At 40.5% G+C, this 19,114-nt stretch overlaps 1 protein-coding gene across 1 annotated transcript; it reads left to right on the forward strand.

Annotated features, from left to right (window-relative positions):
* The first annotated feature begins 1,751 nt into the window (after positions 1–1,751).
* prrc1 (proline rich coiled-coil 1) lies at positions 1,752–18,681 on the forward strand. The gene is made up of 9 exons (XM_023953179.1): positions 1,752–1,795; positions 4,848–4,944; positions 13,415–13,606; positions 13,821–13,966; positions 14,275–14,377; positions 14,453–14,616; positions 14,719–14,822; positions 16,690–16,792; positions 18,372–18,681. The coding sequence occupies exons 2-9, from the start codon at positions 4,869–4,871 to the stop codon at positions 18,579–18,581; spliced, it is 1,098 nt and encodes a 365-aa protein (XP_023808947.1). The 5' UTR covers positions 1,752–1,795; positions 4,848–4,868; the 3' UTR covers positions 18,582–18,681.
* The last annotated feature ends 433 nt before the right edge of the window (positions 18,682–19,114 follow it).

The following is a 19,114-nucleotide window of genomic DNA, read 5'->3' on the forward strand; positions in this document are numbered from 1 at the left end:
AACATAGTGCGTATTAATAAAAGGACACCACATCCTGCCAAATTCCAGCTGCGCTAATTGTATTGTGTTCACAGAGCTCAAAAGCTATCAGAAAGATGTATGGCAACCACCTCCGGCGCCAAATAGAACTGGTAGACGTAGACATTCAGTACAGGAATAAATTTGTCCTGCATTTATTTTAGTGTGCAGACATGCAGGGTGTGTTATGTACAGACCTTTGAATGTGTATGTATCATTTTGTATAATATGCTTTGATTCTGTGCTTTCCATCTTGTAGAGTCACTGTGACTTCAGTTTCGAAAGGAGCTGATAGTTTACCTGCTTTGTTTTGTCCTTATTCAATAAAGGAACATAATGGTACACATTGTGTTTTTATATTCATATGGAATGTGTATTTGTTTATATGACAGAGTACTAGGGCCCCACTGAGGAAAAAGGATAAAGTCATCAATTTATGAAACTGTTGCTTTTCTGCAGAAAACAACATATTCTTTTTACAGTTCTGATAGTTATGACAATGTGATACTTCATATTCTGGCACATCAGCATGTCTTCGTTTATGAAACCATACTGAAGGACAATTTCACGAAATGCCCCACATCTGTCATTTTAACAACTGTCCTCCTTTAAAACAACTGGTTACAATATTATGACTTGTCTTTTTTTTCCGCTCTGTGGCCCTAATATTCTATCATTTTATATATAGCCTTATAGTCTATGGGAAACTGTAAATTATCTAATGATAGCAACATCATCTAAAACTCATTATTTATCCAAAATGATTGAAATTAATGATCACGAACGTTTAAATAATGACAGCGGGTCTAGTTATATGTGATAACAATGTATAGTGAGCAGTGAAATAACTATTGGTTTCCATTTGTGGCGACTGCTGACTGACATTAGGGATGTGATTAAATAGATCCTGGAATTTAGCCTGGTCTGGAGCAGGCTAGCTCCACAGAATAAATCTCCATGGTAATTTATACCATAACATATCCTCCTGCCCCCTATCCAGCTTTAGTGCAACCGGATTGGGGATCAATTGAGCCAGGATCACCAAGATATCCTGGCTTAATCCCGTATCCTACTTTTGTGCAACAGGCCCCAGGTCCTTCTGCAGTAAATTGTTTTGGTAATAAACCTGGGGAAAAGCAAATACCACTATCTACAATAACTGTGTTGATAATAAACTAAAAGAAGTTTCATATAAAATATTACATCAAATGTATCCAGTAAAATTAAATGGAGGAGATTATATAAACATAGATGAGTCTGGAGGTTTTTGTCCAGTAGATTATTGTTTTTACAGTTTTTACACCAGAAGACTTTGGTGGGATGTTGAAGACTTAATTATAAAAAAAAAAAAACTGAATGTAAATATAAGAATTCATATTTTTGAGATCATGTTGTATTTTGAATCATATGGTTTGTTCATGAAATTCAATTTTGTTATTTAATTGGTAATTATTTTAGGCAAATTTCACGTTCATGAGTGTAAATGGTCACATTTACTTAAATCATGTTACAAAACAAAAGAACATTTAAAATCTGAAGGTTTCAAGAACATTTTATTTTTAAAGGAACTGCATTTAAATACATATTTATATGGTAAACCTCTGGTTTTTAATGCACTGTCCTTGTGTTTCCTTTTACATGTTGTTCACAATAAAGTTTTGTTAAAAAAAACGGGTTTCTGCGTAGACTGTTGTTTTTTTTGTTGCGTCCACGCATATCGTCTCAGACAGTGTGGCAGACGTGGCACTACGTCATCAGCCCGCGTCGGAGCTAGCTGGTAGGTGACAGCGTTGTTCTTCGTTTCGTCAGGATAATTATATCTGTTCATGATTTCTTTACCAGAGCGGGTTTGTACAATCGGTTCTCGTGAAATGGATCTGCGCAGCGGCCGAACCGGTTCTGGATCTCCCTGTTTCCTAGAACTAGACTGGGACGTCAAAGGACTTAAAACTCTCACTTGTGACATTTTTAAAACTTAATTTATGAGGCTGAGATCAGAGTCTGTTTTCATTGTTAAAGGAAACCAGCGGGTCTGAACTTCTGCGGCAGAACCGGGCCTTAAAGCAGCCGATCTGCGCCTCTTTCACCCTAAAGTAGAGACCTGCACAAACTGTTTTTTGTAGAATTGTACACTTTAATTGTAAAATCAAACAATAAATTTTTGTTAAAAATAATAATGTTTACAAGAAATTTACATTGCACAAAAAGAGAACATTTCTTCTTCTTTATTTGACTTTTTAGACCTGCAAAAACATTTTTTTAACCTTAAAAAGCTTTTTATGACACAAAATCAAATGCCTCTTTCACTTAAAAAAGATTTCTAAATGTATTTATTCATCCTATATAGGAATTATTCTGACACAAAGTAATAAAAAAAATTGTTTAGCCCGCCTGTTAGTTACTGCTTCATTCTTTTCTTTTTTTCAATAAACTTTATTATTCAACACAATTAGAACAATAAGTATGACAGGAACAATAGTCATAACAACAACAATGTCAGGGGGTGGTACATGTATTACAAAAAGATTACAGATGCTATGAATTGAAAATATTCAAAGACAGACAGTTTTCATAAACATGTATGGCCTTTTTGTTTAAACTATTAGAAATAGTATGTAAATAAGATTCTAACTCTTTAATTATTAAAGACGCACTGCCGTGTCGATGGGCTGCTTTTTGTGGAAATTTTTTTAATGTTGAAAAAAACAGCATCAAAGTTCTATCAACTGATTTAATATTTCTATTTTTCCTAAATGACTGTGAGAAGAGCAGGATAATGCTATCAGACATGAACACAGAAGTCAAATTAACGGAAGAAAAAAACGATAATTTGACCCTCCTAATCAATAACTCTGCTGTTTTCTTGATTGTGTTTGTGGGAGGGGCTCCTGTGACGCCTCCATAGCGGGTTTGGGCCGTCGGCTCCACGTCTGTTTTAGAACAGAGATTTTCAGCTGGACTCTCGTCAGCTCGCTGGTAAAGTCCAGCTTCTTCCAGCTGAGGCGATTCACTAGAGAAAAAGCAGTTGATCCGTTACGTCATCACATCCCAGCTGGATTTCGTAACATTTGAGGTCAGCCCCCCTGACACCGCTGCTCGTGTCCTGGTCCAAACGTGGAAGAGGGTCCACACCGGTTCTGGTTCATGTAAAGGCCCGTACACACCGGGACGAATATTCGCCAGGCGTTATTCGCCAGCGTCTTTCAACATGTTTTTTGTGTTCACACCCAGGCGATTTTCGCTGACGATGAGCCGAGCGAACATGCAATTTCATTCCCTGACATTAGATGGCGCTTAATGTAAAACAGAAATACTCCTGTACACAAGGTGGCGCTGCGCAACCTTAGGCTTCTTAAAGTCGCTTTTCACTCAGAAGAAGAGAGCAAGTATTTACGCGCTTGTCAGAATAATACAAAGAAAACATGAATATTTCAAGCACCAGTAGCTCCAACTGGTGCTTGGTTCGGGGATATTTTAGAATGTCCGTCATTATTTCTTGCTGTGTAGACGCTACTCGGCGTCTATCTTCTTCGCTGGCATGTGTGCTCAGCAAGGCAGTTTTGTGTTTGAGCGCCCCCAAGTTGTGTTTTACTGTAACTTCAGAAGCTCCAGGCATGTGTGAAAAAGCGCCATTCTCATTGGTCGAATAGATTTCGACGCAACGCGTCGAAAAAAACAAACAAACCCGAGGCAGGTTTTTTTTTTTGACGCTTTGACGCGTGGCGTTTTTTCGCGTCGGTGTGCACACTCTCATTGGTGCCCTTTGTTTAGTCACGAGGCGTTAAACGTCAGCGAAAATCGTCCCGGTATGAACGGGCCTTTAGAGTTCACTTTAAGGTTCCTTTGTTTTTTAATGTCTCAGTGATCAGCTGACCCCCGTCTGGCGTTTCTGGTCAGCTGATCACTGAGGTCCAGAAGGACGTGTAGGGGGGGCAGAGCCGTTTCTATCTAAATATTAGACAAGCGTTCAATGTCCAGTTATAAAACGTGGGACTCATTTTTATAGCCAAGCATTTGGTCCCACGTGAGATTTTACTGTTATTTTAAATCTCAAGTTTTTATTGTTTTCCATGTTTTCGTTATTTATTACATTTGTTTTAACAGTTTTTATTAAGTTTAGCTGTTAAAGTGCAGTGCTGTGTTCAATATGAAAGAGGATGAAAAATAGATTAAATCTACAGCATAAATATAACGATTGAAAATACGGAAATGACGAAAATTTGGACATTTGTTTTTTTTAGCCCCAACTTTTAAAGAAGATTTTGACAGACGGATGTTTATTTCTTTGTGAGCAAATAGGAAAATGCCAAAGCAAGTTTCTCATGTTGCTAATTACCCCTCCCACATATCACTTAATGAATTATTTAACATCAGTAACTCCAAAGAAATAGAAAATTAGAATTATTTTTAAGTTTTAATTTTTTAGATTATAGAAAATATTGGGCTTGTTTTAAAAATGTTTAATATTCCCAAATTAAATCATGGAAAATAGATATGAATGAAACAGTTTAAGAATTTATTTTAGTAAATCATTAACTGGTGGTAGATTTGGATTCTAACAGCTAAACGGACAGTGGTATACGTTTTTATTCTAACTGCAAAAATACTGAGCTGAGAGGCGTCCGTCTGCCTTGAACACCTTTACCTTTTGCGACCTTTGACCCAGTTTTCCCAAAGTAACCCATTCATGGCTTGTGATCTTTATTTCTAAATGCATCAAAGTCTTTTAGATTTTCCCCAAGTTGTAGGGATGAACAGGGAAAATGTTTGTAGAATAAATGAACCAGTTGATACTTTTACCTTAACATCCCATAATTCCTTTGTTGCAGTGCAGGAATAAAGCTGAGAAAATGATGCAGGAAAGTGGGATTGAGACGAGACCTCTGGAGAACCTGAGTGCTGCCGTCAGCGGAGCCTCAGCCTCCGGTAAGACGTCTGTCTTTCTACTGGACAAACTTTCAAGAACTTCTTTATTGCTTTGTGTGCAGTTACACACTTCTGAACAGTGTCGTTATTTTACACAGTTGTTTTCCTGCACCTTCATTAACAGTTGAGTACAAACATGCAACCTCATTTTTGGTCAAGGTAAAGAATACCATGGATTTAGAGTTTTTCTACCAACAAACGTCTCTTGAATGTCTTTTCAAAAATAAAAAAAGTGACAGATGCCATAAAAGATTCTTTCTTAATGCAAAAGTGGTTTTGTGTATTTAATTTTTTTGCCTAATCAAGTACGTTAAACTTGTTTTTTAAGGAAGGAGGGGCTTCTTCCCTGCTTGTTTTTCCACTAACCCAGCCTGAGCTCCAGAGCCACATGTGCCCCCCCCCCCCCCCCCCCCCCCCCCCCGGTTAAATAAAAGCAAAACAGTTTTCATTTTTACTGTAAAGTAAAAAGTTAATAAGTGGTAAAGTAATAAAACAGACCCCTGCACTAACTCTAATCTTGCAGGTTCTTTTCCCCAAAATCCTGATCTCTGCAGTGAGCAGCAGGTTGGGCTGTCCCATCTGTGTAACCAGAACTGGGGTGTGACCTTAATCACTGAGACATTCGGGTCCAATCCTTACTGACCCAACAGGAGCCACCAAGTCTTTTTTCACCCTTCAGAAAAATCATCTGTATTTGTTATTACTATTCTGTTAAAAACAAAGGAACTGTTGTTTTTGGCCTACAGAAAGAGAAAATGGACTTTTTATGAAATATTTTTGATAGACGTTCACATGACTCCCTTTCAAAATAAAAGACAGCTTGTGCTACTCATCTCAGTGCAACAATTGTAATAATCGGTAGTACAATCTTGGTAGTAATATTAATTAACCTGTTTATTTTGCCATTTTTGTGGAATCTCATCTGAAATTAAAAAATAGAACAAACTAAATTTTAATCAAACCTGATTAGGTGACCCTTACCACATTTTTAGCGCTCAAAGAAAATCCTTGAATTTGTTCAAAAATAGAAAAACTTCCCTAAAATCTGATGAACCTTGAGTATGAATTCTAGTTGTGGTTACGGACTTAAAATTGAGTTTTTGTATGGAGCTTAAAAGTCTGTCAGTGTTTTAGTACAACTTTTACAAGAACGTCAATGCTGATGCCAACGCTTGGGTATTAGAGAGTCAAAGAGACCATGAGGTGGTGGTTAGTGTGAGCGCATAACATCTAGAGCACGTGTCAAACTCAAGGCCCGCGGGCCAGATGTGGCCCGCAATTTAATTTTATATGGCCCGCGAGAGCATAAAAGTTGTTAATTTCTTAAAATAAACGATAAAAATTGGTGTGTATTTATTCATATGTAGGGGGAATGTGACTTGAAAAATCAGATTGGGCGACTATACATTAGGTCTTCAACACTGTCCATATAACCTAACCTGACCGAATCAAATGTAAAAGTATTTATGCTTGACCAGGGGAGTCAAACTCATTTTGGTTCGGGGGCCACATTCAACCCGTCTGATCTCAAATGGGCCGGACCAGTAACATAACAGCAAAATAACAGCTTTGTTTTTTGTTTTTGTACTCAATTGGAAAACATGCCTCAACCAACATGGTAGCCTAATCACTTACTATTACACATTATTCACAGAGGCCTGTGGATCTTAAATAAAATTGATTTAACTTCTATTCAATTTTATACACAATAAATATTTTAAAACTGAAGCAATCCCGATAATAAACTCAAGAGGGGCTACAGAAAAAAATGAAACACCCTTACTAAAATGTAAATGTGCAAATAAATGAAAAATGTAACTAAATGAAACTTGCAAACATCTGTGAACATAAGAGTTTGAAGTTAACCTCCTTTCTCTCCTGAAATTTCAACCGTCCATCAAAATCAGGATTCAAATCCTGTGCAGAAACACATTTACTGTCATTCAAGTGAGCAAAACACATTGAAATGTCCAAGAATCTTTTCCTGGTTTCAGCTTGAATTTTGTGGCAACACCTGCCTTCTTCCTGACGTTTGATGGGCGCCATCAGTGACCAGACTGACGTCATGTGACCAGTTCACTCCAACATTGTCCAGCACAGTAACTAGAGAGCTCTTTTTCAAGGAAGACCTGGGCCAAATGGCATCAATACAAAATAAATACAGTTAAAAAACAACTGAAATAAAATACATTACAAAATACAGATGCAGTTAAAATTGAAATGAACAGTAGGGCAATGACTAATAGGATTAATTAAAAAGTGGTACAGATAGGTCAAGGGTGACATGTGCAAGTTTCTTTTAAAAGCTCAGAAAGTTTTGCTTTAAAACAATTCAATGGAATAAGATCACTTAAATGCAGAGAGTTTTGAATATTATTCCAGGAATGTGGAGCAGCAATGGAAAAGGCTGTTTTTCCTAGTTCACTGAGGAATCTAGGGACATAAAGAAGCAATTTGAGTGAGGAACGAGAGTTATATATGTTGTTAACAGGAGAAAGAAGACGGCACAGATATTGAGGTAGTTTGCAGAGAATGGCCTTATAGGTGAATATTAGCCAGTGTTTCTGTCGCCTGACTTTGAGTGAAGACCAAGAGAGCAGAGAGTACAGTTCACAATGGTGGGTTCTGTATGCAGAGTTTGTGATAAAACGCAAGGCACTGTGATAAACTGTGTCCAGACTACGGAGATTTGACGAGGCAGCATTCATGTACAGAATGTCCCCGTAATCCAAAATTGGGAGGAAAGTTCTCTGAACAAGTCTTTTCCTCACACCTGGGCTTAGACAAGATTTATTTCTGTAGTAGAAACCCATAAGTGCTTTTGGATTTTTTAGCAAGTGGTTAGTGTGAGAGGTAAAAGACAATTTGTCATCAATCCACACACCCAGATATTTATATGAGGACACTTTTTCAATTTTCACTCCTTCCAAAGTATGAATATCAGCCTTCATTACATCATGTGAACGAGACCTGGAAAATATCATGAATTGTGTCTTTTTAGCATTTAAGGTCAACTGTAATTGATGAAGAGAATACTGAAGTTCATTGAAGGCTTCCTGGAGCTCGTTCACAGCAAGATGGACCGAAGAAGCAACTGTGTAAATGATGGTGTCATCTGCATAAAGATGGGATTTAACATTTGGTAATTTATAAAGATGGTGAACAGGATAGGAGCCAAGATTGATCCCTGTGGGACTCCACTATTGATGTTCATAAAGTCTGATTTTACATCTTCAACAATCACACACTGGGTTCTCTGTGAGAGATAATTTCTAAACCACCCAATAGCAGAACCACCTATACCAATAAGATTTTGCTTTTGTAGTAGAAGCTGATGGTTTACAGAATCAAAGGCTTTAGATAAGTCCACAAATAGGGCTGCACAGTGCAATTTCTTGTCTAGGGCATTGATGATATCATTTGTTACAGATACAGCAGCTGTTACAGTACTGTGGCCTGATCTGAAACCTGACTGAGTTTCACATAGAACCGAGTTAGATGCTAAAAAGAGTTTTAGTTGAGAGTTTACATGGGATTCTAGGATTTTTGCAAGAACTGATAGTTTGGAAATAGGTCTGTAGTTGTTTAGCTCAGATTGATCTCCACCTTTCAGGAGAGGGAGAACATGAGCTGCCTTCCAGACTTTGGGAATTATATTTGACTGAATACTTAGATTAAAAATATGGGCGATGGGTTCAACAATAAAATCGGCTGCAAGTCTGAAGAAGTAGGGGTCTAAATCATCTGGACCAGGAGATTTTTTTTGGGTCAATAGCTTTCAGAGAGTGTAACAACTCTGAATTGGAAATTGGTTGGATGACAAATTTGATTGCATGAGAAGATGCAGAAGATGCTGTAATAGGGGAATCGGATAGAGGATCTGAGTGACCGGACACTGGTGAAGATAATAGAGGAACTAAGCCCACTGAAGTAAAATGTTTGTTAAATTGCTTTGCAATTTCCTCTTTCTGTTGTATGGCCACATAGTTCACTACAAGGTTTGCAGGTGTAGTTGATTTCACATTTTGTCCAGTTAGCATTTTGATTTGTTTCCAGAATTTAGTGGGATTTTTAAGATTTGTTGAAATAGAGTTTATGTAAAAATCCGATTTAGTTTTCCGAGTCATCAGCTGTTGTTGTGTCCATCAACTCAAGAAACTCTGCTGTGACGGTTTCTTTAACAGCTCTAATAAATATGCACAGTTGTGCAATATCTGTATCTGTGCTTTCATCAACAGTGACCAAAAATACAATAAATGACTTAATTCCTTCATTTGGCGTCCAAGTCTCCTCAGAGATGTTGTATCTGCAATTGTGATCCTTGACAGATTCATGTTGGCAAAGGTCGACTGCTTTTTGGGGCACAACACTCCTGCAGCGTTTAGCATTTTTTCACAAGTTCACCATCTGAAAATGGTTTGGATGTTTGTTCCAACTTGTTTGCAATCAGGTGTCTGTCACTGCTCCATCACTGATGTCACGGCTGCAGTAAATGCAGACGGTTGTTCTTTCAGTCCAGGTAATAGTGGGTAAATCTTCTCTCTTCTTAACTCCAAATGGTGAAACTTTTCTTTATGGTGAGTCTCATAGTGGTGTTGAATGTTATATTCTTTCAGCACTGCGACCTGTTGATGACATAACAAGCATTAGGTTTTGCATTCAGCTCTGTGAACACAGAAAACTTCCATTGGTCCTGGAAAGCTCAGCACTCCACTTCAACCTTTTTATTCTGTTTGGCAGCAAAACAGTAGTTTGGCTCACGAGGAACCAAAGTACATCTTACTCAGACACAGAGCTGTCAGGTTTCGCTTTTGGCACATGCAGAGATACTGTTTCACCTGTTTTGCTTTTCCTTTGCTCCCCCTAGTGGTAAAATTGTGCATTTCGGTTATTTCTTTAAAAAATCATAACTCGCCACAGGAATGGACTAGAAACGTGCTTTCTTTTTAAAAATCCCTATGATTTTTACTCCTCATGTGTGGGTCAGTCTAAATCACCTGGCGGGCTTAATACGGCTCGCGGGCCGTATGTTTGTCACCCCTGTGTTAGAGTAACAAGCAAACATGCACTGACAAAAATATGAACGCAACACTTTTGTTATTGCTCCCATTTTTTATGGTATGAACTCAAAGATGTGTAACATTTTCCACATACACAAAATAACCAGTTCTCTGAAATCTTGTTCACAAATCTGTCTAAATCTGTGATAGTGAGCACTTCTCCTTTGCCAAGACAATCCATCCCACCTCACAGGTGTGCCATATCAAGATGCTGATTAGACAGCATGATTATTGCACAGGTGTGCCTTAGACTGGCCACAAGAAAAGACCACTCTGAAATCTTCAGTTTTATCACACAGCACAATGCCACAGATGTCGCAAGTTTTGAGGGAGCGTACAATTGGCATGCTGATAGCAGGAATTTCCACCAGAGCTGTTGCTAGGGAATTGAATGTCCATTTCTCCACCATAAGCCGTCTCCAAAGGCGTTTCCGAGAATTTGGCATCACATCCAACCGGCCTCACAACCGCAGACCACGTGTAACCGCACCAGCCCAAGACCTCCACATCCAGCATGTCCACCTCCAAGATCGTCTGAGACCAGCCACTCAGACAGCTGCTGAAACAATCGGTTTGCATAACCACAGAATTTCTGCACAAACTGTAAGAAACCGTCTCTCGGAAGCTCATCTGCATGCTCATCGTCCTCATCGAGGTCTCGACCTCACTCCAGTTCGTCGTCATAACCGACTTGAGTGGGCAAATGCTCACATGCGATGGCGTCTGGCATGTTGGAGAGGTGTTCTCTTCACGGATGAATCCTGGTATACCCTGTTCAGGGCAGATGGCAGACAGCGTGTGTGGCGTCGTGTGGGTGAGCGGTTTTCTGATGTCAATGTTGTGGATCGAGTAGCCCATGGTGGTGGTGGGGTTATGGTATGGGCAGGTGTATGTTATGGGCGAAGAACACAGGTGCATTTCATTGATGGCATTTTGAATGCACAGAGATACCGTGACGAGATCCTGGGCCCCATTGTTGTGCCGTACATTCAACAACTTCACCTCATGTTGCAGCATGATAATGTATGGCCCCATGTTGCAAGGATCTGTACACAATTCTGGGAAGCTGAAAACATCCCAGTTCTTGCATGGCCAGCATACTCACCGGACATGTCACCCATTGAGCATGTTTGGGATGCTCTGGATCGGCGTATACGACAGCGTGTTCCAGTTCCTGCCAATATCCAGCAACTTCGCACAGCCATTGAAGAAGAGTGGACCAACATTCCACAGGCCACAATAGACAACCTGATCAACTCTATGCGAAGGAAATGTGTCGCACTTCATGAGGCAAATGGTGGTCACACCAGATACTGACTGGTTGTCTGAGTCCTCTGACCCCCTCAATAAAACAAAACTGAAGATTTCAGAGTGGCCTTTTCTTGTCCCCAGTCTAAGGCACACCTGTGCAATAATCATGCTGTCTAATCAGCATCTTGATATGGCACACCTGTGAGGTGGGATGGATTGTCTTGGCAAAGGAGAAGTGCTCACTATCACAGATTTAGACAGATTTGTGAACAATATTTCAGACAACTGGTTATTTTGTGTATGTGGAAAATGTTACACATCTTTGAGTTCATACCATAAAAAATGGGAGCAATAACAAAAGTGTTGCATTTATATTTTTGGTCAGTGTATGTTTTCAATGCAACTGTAATTGTCACTTTAAAATAAATAATAAATAATTTATTGTAAAGAAAAAATGAGTTATTTAACATTAAGGAGTAGTTACATTTATTTTCATAACATTTAGTTACATGTATAAGTTACATCTGGCCCTTTGAGGACAGCCGCTATGCTGATGTGGCCCTCGGTGAAAATGAGTTTGACACCCCTGATCTAGAGGATAGGATTAGATGGCGGCGTTAATAATTAACCAGTCATTACAAACCGGTCATGTTCCCCCTGATTTCAAAACTGCCATTATTAAACCACACTTAAAAAACCCGCACTGGATCCAATAACTTGGCAAACTATAGACCCATTTCCAACGTTCCGTTCCTGTCCAAGGTTCTAGAAAAAGTTGTCGCCGCTCAACTCCACCATCATCTCTCAACGCACAGCTTATTTTAAAAATGTCAGTCTGGTTTCCGGTCAGCTCACAGTAAAGGGACAGCCCTGGTCCGAGTCATGAATGACCTACTCATAGCTGCAGACCAGGGCTCCCCATCTCTACTCTTCCTTCTGGACCTGTCAGCTGCATTTGACACCGTGGATCAGTCTTCATACTACTGTTAGACTCTCTGGGAAAATATTCAACTGGTTTAAATCATATCTCACAAAACAGGACAGAATATGTGGCTCTGGGGTCTGCTAAATCTCACACAGTCACCTGCGGAGTTCCTCAAGGCTCTGTTTTTGGACCTTCACTCTTTACCATCTACATATCTCCACTTGGACAAATCATTCGTAAACACAACAATTCATTCCACTGCTACGCCGATGACACACAGTTATATGTAAAAATTGACCCCAGTCCCACCCTAACTTCTTCTGCCTACCAGGCATGTCTGGAGGAGATAGATGCATGGATGGAAAATCTTGGTGTCAAAATCGATTTTAATCTAACATTTGATCATCACAAACGTTAACATCCAAAACTGCTCTGCTAGTGTCCTGACAAGGAGACACAAATTTGACAACATCATTCCTGTTCTTCGGTCACTTCACTGGTTACCCATTCATTCCAGAATTCATTACACTCTGTCTCCTCACCTACCAATGCGTCCATGGAACTGCCCCTGTCTACCTTAGTGAGCTCCTTTCCCCGCACACCACTTCATGACCTCTGCTCAAATCTCATTGCCTTCACCAACCAAGGATCAGGCTAACCACAATGGGAGACAGAGCCTTTCAGGCTGCTGCCCCTCGACTCTGGAACAATCTTTCAGAACCCCCCTTAGAGCCCCACAAAGCCTTGACAATTAAAGGCTTAAAGACATTCCTTTTTAATAATGCTTTTTAGTACTTTTGTTGTTTTTGTTTTTCTTTCTTATTATTTAATAACTATTGTTTTTCCTGTTTTATATTGTCGCACTTTGAGATTTTTTCTCAAAATGTAAAGCGCATTCTAAAAGAAAAGTATTATTATTATTATTATTAATAGGTGCAGGATTTACTGTGGAAACTCTTAAAGGAAGCAGGTGATACTTAAGAAGTATTGCACATTTTCAGCTAGCCACATCTCATGTTGTACACACCCTGTTCTTAATCATGCAAAAGACCTTTGTTATAATTTTATTTGGCACTTATATGTGAAACTTAAATGTTTGTCTATTTCAGGTTTAAGCAGTTCTGCCCTTAGTCGTCAGGCCATTTTCCACTGTTTATTTTTTGCAATTTGTCCATCTTTCAATCATTCTATACTGGTTTGGTCTCTCATCTCCAACTCTCCCCTTTTTTCTCAGTTCATTCGTCTTGTCCGCCTCTAGCTTCTTCCATCATACCACTTACATCTGCTGGCGCGGTAGCTCCTCCCATTGGGATTCCTGTTTCTAGTTTCTCTAAGAGTACAGGATATGACATCACACGGGGTCATGCCAGCCAGGTCCCTCGGACACCAGCCGTGCCAGCGTTCTCCTGTCCTGCAACCATGCCAGGTTAGACTTGTGAGAACAAAAAAGTATCCAAAGGCTTATTATCTTAAAAACTGTAATTATATGTTCTTCAAATTATGTTAGTTAAACCTCTTAATAAATAATTCATAGTGAAAAAAGTGACATTTGAAAGTGAATCAAATGTTAAGATATCTAAAAGTGGATGAAAACGAAATGCCAATTTAAAAGTCTTGGAATCCTAATCTCAATATTCCAGGAGTTTTGTCTAATCCGATGGTACAGCAGCCCGTCATGACTGGAGCCATAGAGGCTGGATCTTCAATAACATTTCCAGAAGACCAAGAGGACCCCAAAGAGTCTGAACACATCAACAGTACTGGAGGCATTTGGGGTTTTTTCAAGGTAACATGCTAAGTGTGGAGTACTGTTACCTTTTTTATACATTTGTACCGTGAAAGACTTCTTCATCAGTATTTCCTACATTGGTTTGTTTCTTTTAAATACACATTCACACCACTAATGTTTTTTTTTTACTTTTCCAGAACTAGACAGTACTTTTGCTAGTTTTCTACTGCAGGTTAGGGAATAATGTGCGTGAGTTTATAGCCGTCTAACCAGAATCCCACAAAAGCACATGGATGATTACCTATAGGTCTGGAATGTGTAGTTTACATAAATACTTTTATCTGCCTGTTTTCTGATATTCTCAGGGAGTTGCAGGAAACCCTGTAGTGAAAACAGTCCTGAATAAAACCAAGAACTCTGTGGAATCTATGATCACAACTCTGGACCCTGGCATGGCTCCATATATCAGTCAGTCATCTTGTTATTCAATTTTATGTGAAAATATCCAGCAGATGTATGATTTTCATTGTTGTTGTCATCCAGGGTCTGGTGGGGACATTGACATTGTGGTTGCATCAGACAAGGAGATCCATGTTGAAGCTGTCAGAGATGCCTTCCAGGAGGTGTTTGGAATGGCAACTGTCATTGGGGAGGCTGGTCTGTCAAACATTGCTCCCCAGCCAGTGGGCTATGCAGCAGGCGTTAAGGTCAGTTCCCTAAATATTGCTTTCAGTCTTTCTCCAAGAACAGTTGCAGAGCTTTTTGTCCATGTCAGAGTTCTTTCCTTACATGTTCTGGTGTTTCTGCAGGGAGCTAAAGAACGCATCAAGAGCTTGCACCAAGCCAGCATCATCCACAAAGATCAGCCTGTCGTCTCTTTAGAAAACTTTATAGCAGAACTATTTCCTGACAAGTAAGAAAAAAACCTGTTTCTTGTAAAATGTTTTAGGACATTTTCTTACACGCTGTATTAGATGAAAGAAAAGAAACTTGAAGGGAAGGTGTACTCTGGGACCAGGGTTGGAAAACACTGCTCCATAGGCCTCATGGGAATTCCATATCTTGATAACGCATCACAAAAGTGCAACAGTTCCATTCTAATGCCTAATTTACTTTTTTTCTGTTTTACTTGTAAACTGACATCATTTAGTTTTTAGTTTGTACGTATAACCTCAAATGTGAACTTTTATGGACAGAGTTCACAAAATATTGAAGTAAAAAAAACGGTGTGTTTACGACATCCACTGAGGTTTTTTTAACCTTTGTGCTATTCTATGGGGTCCAGATGACCCCACCCTTACTTTGACGTGTTCTCCCTACCATGACAAAGGTGGATAAAGGTGGAAAGATTTCATGTAATCCATGGACACCAGTGAAGATCACAAATCATTGAAGAAAAAAGGTTCAGAGCACTGTCTAGTGGGTCTAGATCAGTGTTTTTCAACCTTTTTTGAGCCATGGCACACTTTAACCTTGACAAAAATCCCGCGGCACACCAGCATCCAAAAAAAAAACAAAAAAGCAGAAACTCATAGTCTGTGTTGACCGCCCCCCCCCAATCTCACATGCATTTTTGTGATAATTGTGGCAGTAAAAGCTGGAAGCTGTGCGGGTTTCTTCTAAAAGACGTAATAAAAGTTACGTTAAAAGATTTAAAAACTGTTTGATGTGTGTTCGTTGTGGTTTCAAGACGTTTAACAAGGACGACTCTTGTGCGCTAAGACGCTGTCCCTTTAAGCCAATGCATCATGGGAGATGTAGTGTGAAAACTGCTGCAAAAGGGCAAATAAACTAGCGTCTCTGAGCTTCGTTGTTTTGTTCACTTGTTCCACAATCTGACACCGGATTCTGTGGAAAGCTACACCGCTAAAGACGAGCTTTAGCTGGTATGTTTGTTAGAACTGAGCGAATTTTTGAGCTAAATTGGAACAAGGAAGTGAAGATTTTAACCACTTCTGATTTGTCAGACGTTTGACATGTGATTAAGCCTTCAAGAATGATTGGCGGAGACAGTTAAAGGGGCGGGACTTTTCCGCAAACAGCTGTAGCTGTGGCTAAATCGAGGTACCGTCATTCTTATCAAAGTGTCTTTAATAGACTCAAATAAACACAAAGAAAAAATAATTTTATGATCTTTCATATTCCTAACTACTCAGTGTTTTATCAGGGCCTGTTTGGATGAACACAGAGCTGATTTCCTGGAAATGGAAAATGTTTTTAGATCAGGTAATGAGAGCAATTTCCCACAGCACACTAGTGTGCCGCGGCACACTGGTTTGAAAAACACTGGTCTAGATGACCCAACTCCCAATGTGAAAGTGCCCAGGATAGCACAAGGGTTAATCCCTATTTTATTGTGAATAGAGTACCGTTATTTAGTTTGTTTTAGATAGAAAATTGACTTTTGGTTTACTGGGAAAGTTTAAAATAATTAAAGTATTGCAATAGTTCATTACAGATTTCTTCAGTACCAGTTTGATTTAAAACCACAAAACACAAAATCTTCTGTGTAAACATATTTTTACTACTATTGATGGAATTTTATTTTAGCAGTTAGGGAGCAGTTCGGACAAATCAGACGAATTACCATTTTTCTTTGACGGTGAAAAACTTTCAGAAAAAGTTCTTACTTTCAGGGTAGCTTCTTGGTATTTTATGTTGTTTTTTGACTTCAACACAATTCAGGACTGTATAGTTAATGTTGTGATTTTTCATGTTTCTTTCAGTAATCTATGATCTCAAGCAAGCTCTGAAATTTCCCTTTGTTCCCTTTTTTCCAGCTGGTTTGACATTGGCTATTTAATCTTGGAGGATCCGTGTCACAACATCACTATCGAAGTGTTCACTCAGGCGACTCCTGTGCCATTGCATCACATTCAGCAGGTACATGGATATAATATTGAAAACTAGTGGTTGCCGTATGGGATAGGCCCCCCTCTCGTTTTTATTTGCACCTTAGACATGTAGGACCCTTGGTAGGGGGGGTGCTTGGACATCACTGCCAGCAAGCAGCAGATGTCCTCTCAGTGCCCCACCCTCCAATTTTAACTGCACCCCCTTAGTACACACACCCTTTACCCCTCAAAATATAAACTCCAATACAAACACACATACATGCACACACACCCTCACACACATGCATTTTGCAAGGAAGGTGGGACCTTGGACCATCTCTCCCCTACCCCATCCCTGGTAGGGGTACTGGGCCCTTGGTAATGCCGGCCGTTTTCCTTGGGTGCTGGCTTTCTGGGCCCGGCGGCCCTCTCTCCACTTAGGGAGAGGGATCCCTCAGTTCTCTGGCAAGAGCCAGGGGGGGGACACCCCCCCCAGGCTCAGATGGATCACATCACATCTGAGCCTGGGGGGGTGTCCCTGTGGTGTGGGTTCTGGTCCTTGCCCCTGAGCGCCTTGCCAAATTTCCAACTGTGGGCGAGCCTGGTCGGGCCATGTTTACAACCCTTCTTGTGGACCCCCTCTTCCCCTGGGTGTCCTCCTCCTGGGCTGGGGCGGCTGGCCCCTGCCTTGCTCTCTCCTGGACCAACCGTGGGCCGGGTGGGTGGCTGCCTGGAGCGCGGGGCGGGTCTCCCTTGGGGGGTCGTCTGGGGCTGTGGGAGCTCTTCTGGGGCGGCCCCCCACGTTGGGCCCTCCCGGCGCAGTGGGTGGGCTCCTCCTGGTTGGGCCAGAGCTGCACTCTCTGTCCCCCAATGCCTCCCTGCTCTCTGGCTCTGGGGGCCCCGTGGCGGTCCTGCTGGCCCTGGCCTGGGTGGCGGATGTGATCACCCAGGGGCGGGCGGTTGTTCTCTGCCTACTGCCGAGTGGCGTTGGGGGGTTCTGGCTGCTGCTGCGGCGGGGGTCTTGGTGTGGGGATGGCTGGGCACTCTCCCTCCTTCTTTTCACATTCCATTTTAGAAGAACATAAACACTCACTTGAGCACAGGTGTTAGCTCACTTTTGCACTAATAGTTTGTGTGATTGAATGAAATATTTCACACTAGTTGGTTTGAATGCATATGTATGTGTGTGTGAACAATATTTGTGTTGTGTACATGTTGACATGTGAACATTTTTGGAGCCAACAGGTGTGTTTATAACGTTTGAGTGTGTGTGTGGACAGGCCCCGCCCTTATAGATTTGTTTTACATCTGAACCTCACTGTAATGAGTATAACCTTCCACAAACTTGTTGCTTTATGCTGCTTCCTGGTTCTCCCTACCATGACAAAGGTGGATAAAGTTGGAAAGATTTCATGTAATCCATGGACACCAGTGAAGATCACAAATCATTGAAGAAAAAAGGTTCAGAGCACTGTCTAGTGGGTCTAGATGACCCAACTCCCAACGTTAAAGTGCCTAGGATAGCACAAGGGTTAAATAAAGGTTACTAATTATATATATTTTCTGAGCAGAAAACCTTCCCTCCGTCTCATTTCATGTAAACAGCTGTTGCTTTGTGCGTTGTGCAGGCTCAGTCTCTGACCCCTCCTGACTACAGTCTGCGCTGGTCTGGACTTCTCGTCACGGTGGGTGAGGTTCTGGAGCGCAGTTTACCCAACACCAACAGAACAGACTGGCATCACGCTGTGACCGGGATGAGCAAGCGGGAGATGATCCAAAGTGCAGCAAAAGCTCTAGCTGGGCTCTACAAACAGCAGCTTCCTCCAAGGACTTCATGAGCCATAATGGTTTTGATTCTGTCACAAAAAATGTTCAGACACTTGAGGAGAAACCAGCTAGTAGGAAAGAAACTCTCATAACTCAGATTTGATTCTCCTTTAAGAGCAAAAAACTTCAGTTTTCCACTGTTACAAATGTAAAGGTGTGGACCAGAATATGTGCAAATGCTCCCATGTTGTCTTTTATAGCAGTTCTATTAAATTACTTTTTTTTTTCTTTTTAACGTGTTTTCATATGCAAATAGGTCAGTTTTACTAAGGAAATGGCAATTTGGAACTTTTTCTTTTTTTTCCCCCTTTTTAAAATTATTTTGCAAATAGTTTACACAAAGTACAAATTAACCCTTGTGCTATCTTAGATGACCCCCACCCTTCCATGGACGTGTTCTCCCTACCATGACAAAGGCGGATAAAGGTGGAAAGATTTCATGTAATCCATGGACACCAGTGAAGATCACAAATCATTGAAGAAAAAAGGTTCAGAGCACTGTCTAGTGCAGGGGTCGGGAACCTATGGCTCGCGAGCCATATAT

Source organism: Oryzias latipes, chromosome 24 (assembly GCF_002234675.1).
Source record: "Oryzias latipes chromosome 24, ASM223467v1".
NCBI classification, from domain to species: domain Eukaryota; kingdom Metazoa; phylum Chordata; class Actinopteri; order Beloniformes; family Adrianichthyidae; genus Oryzias; species Oryzias latipes.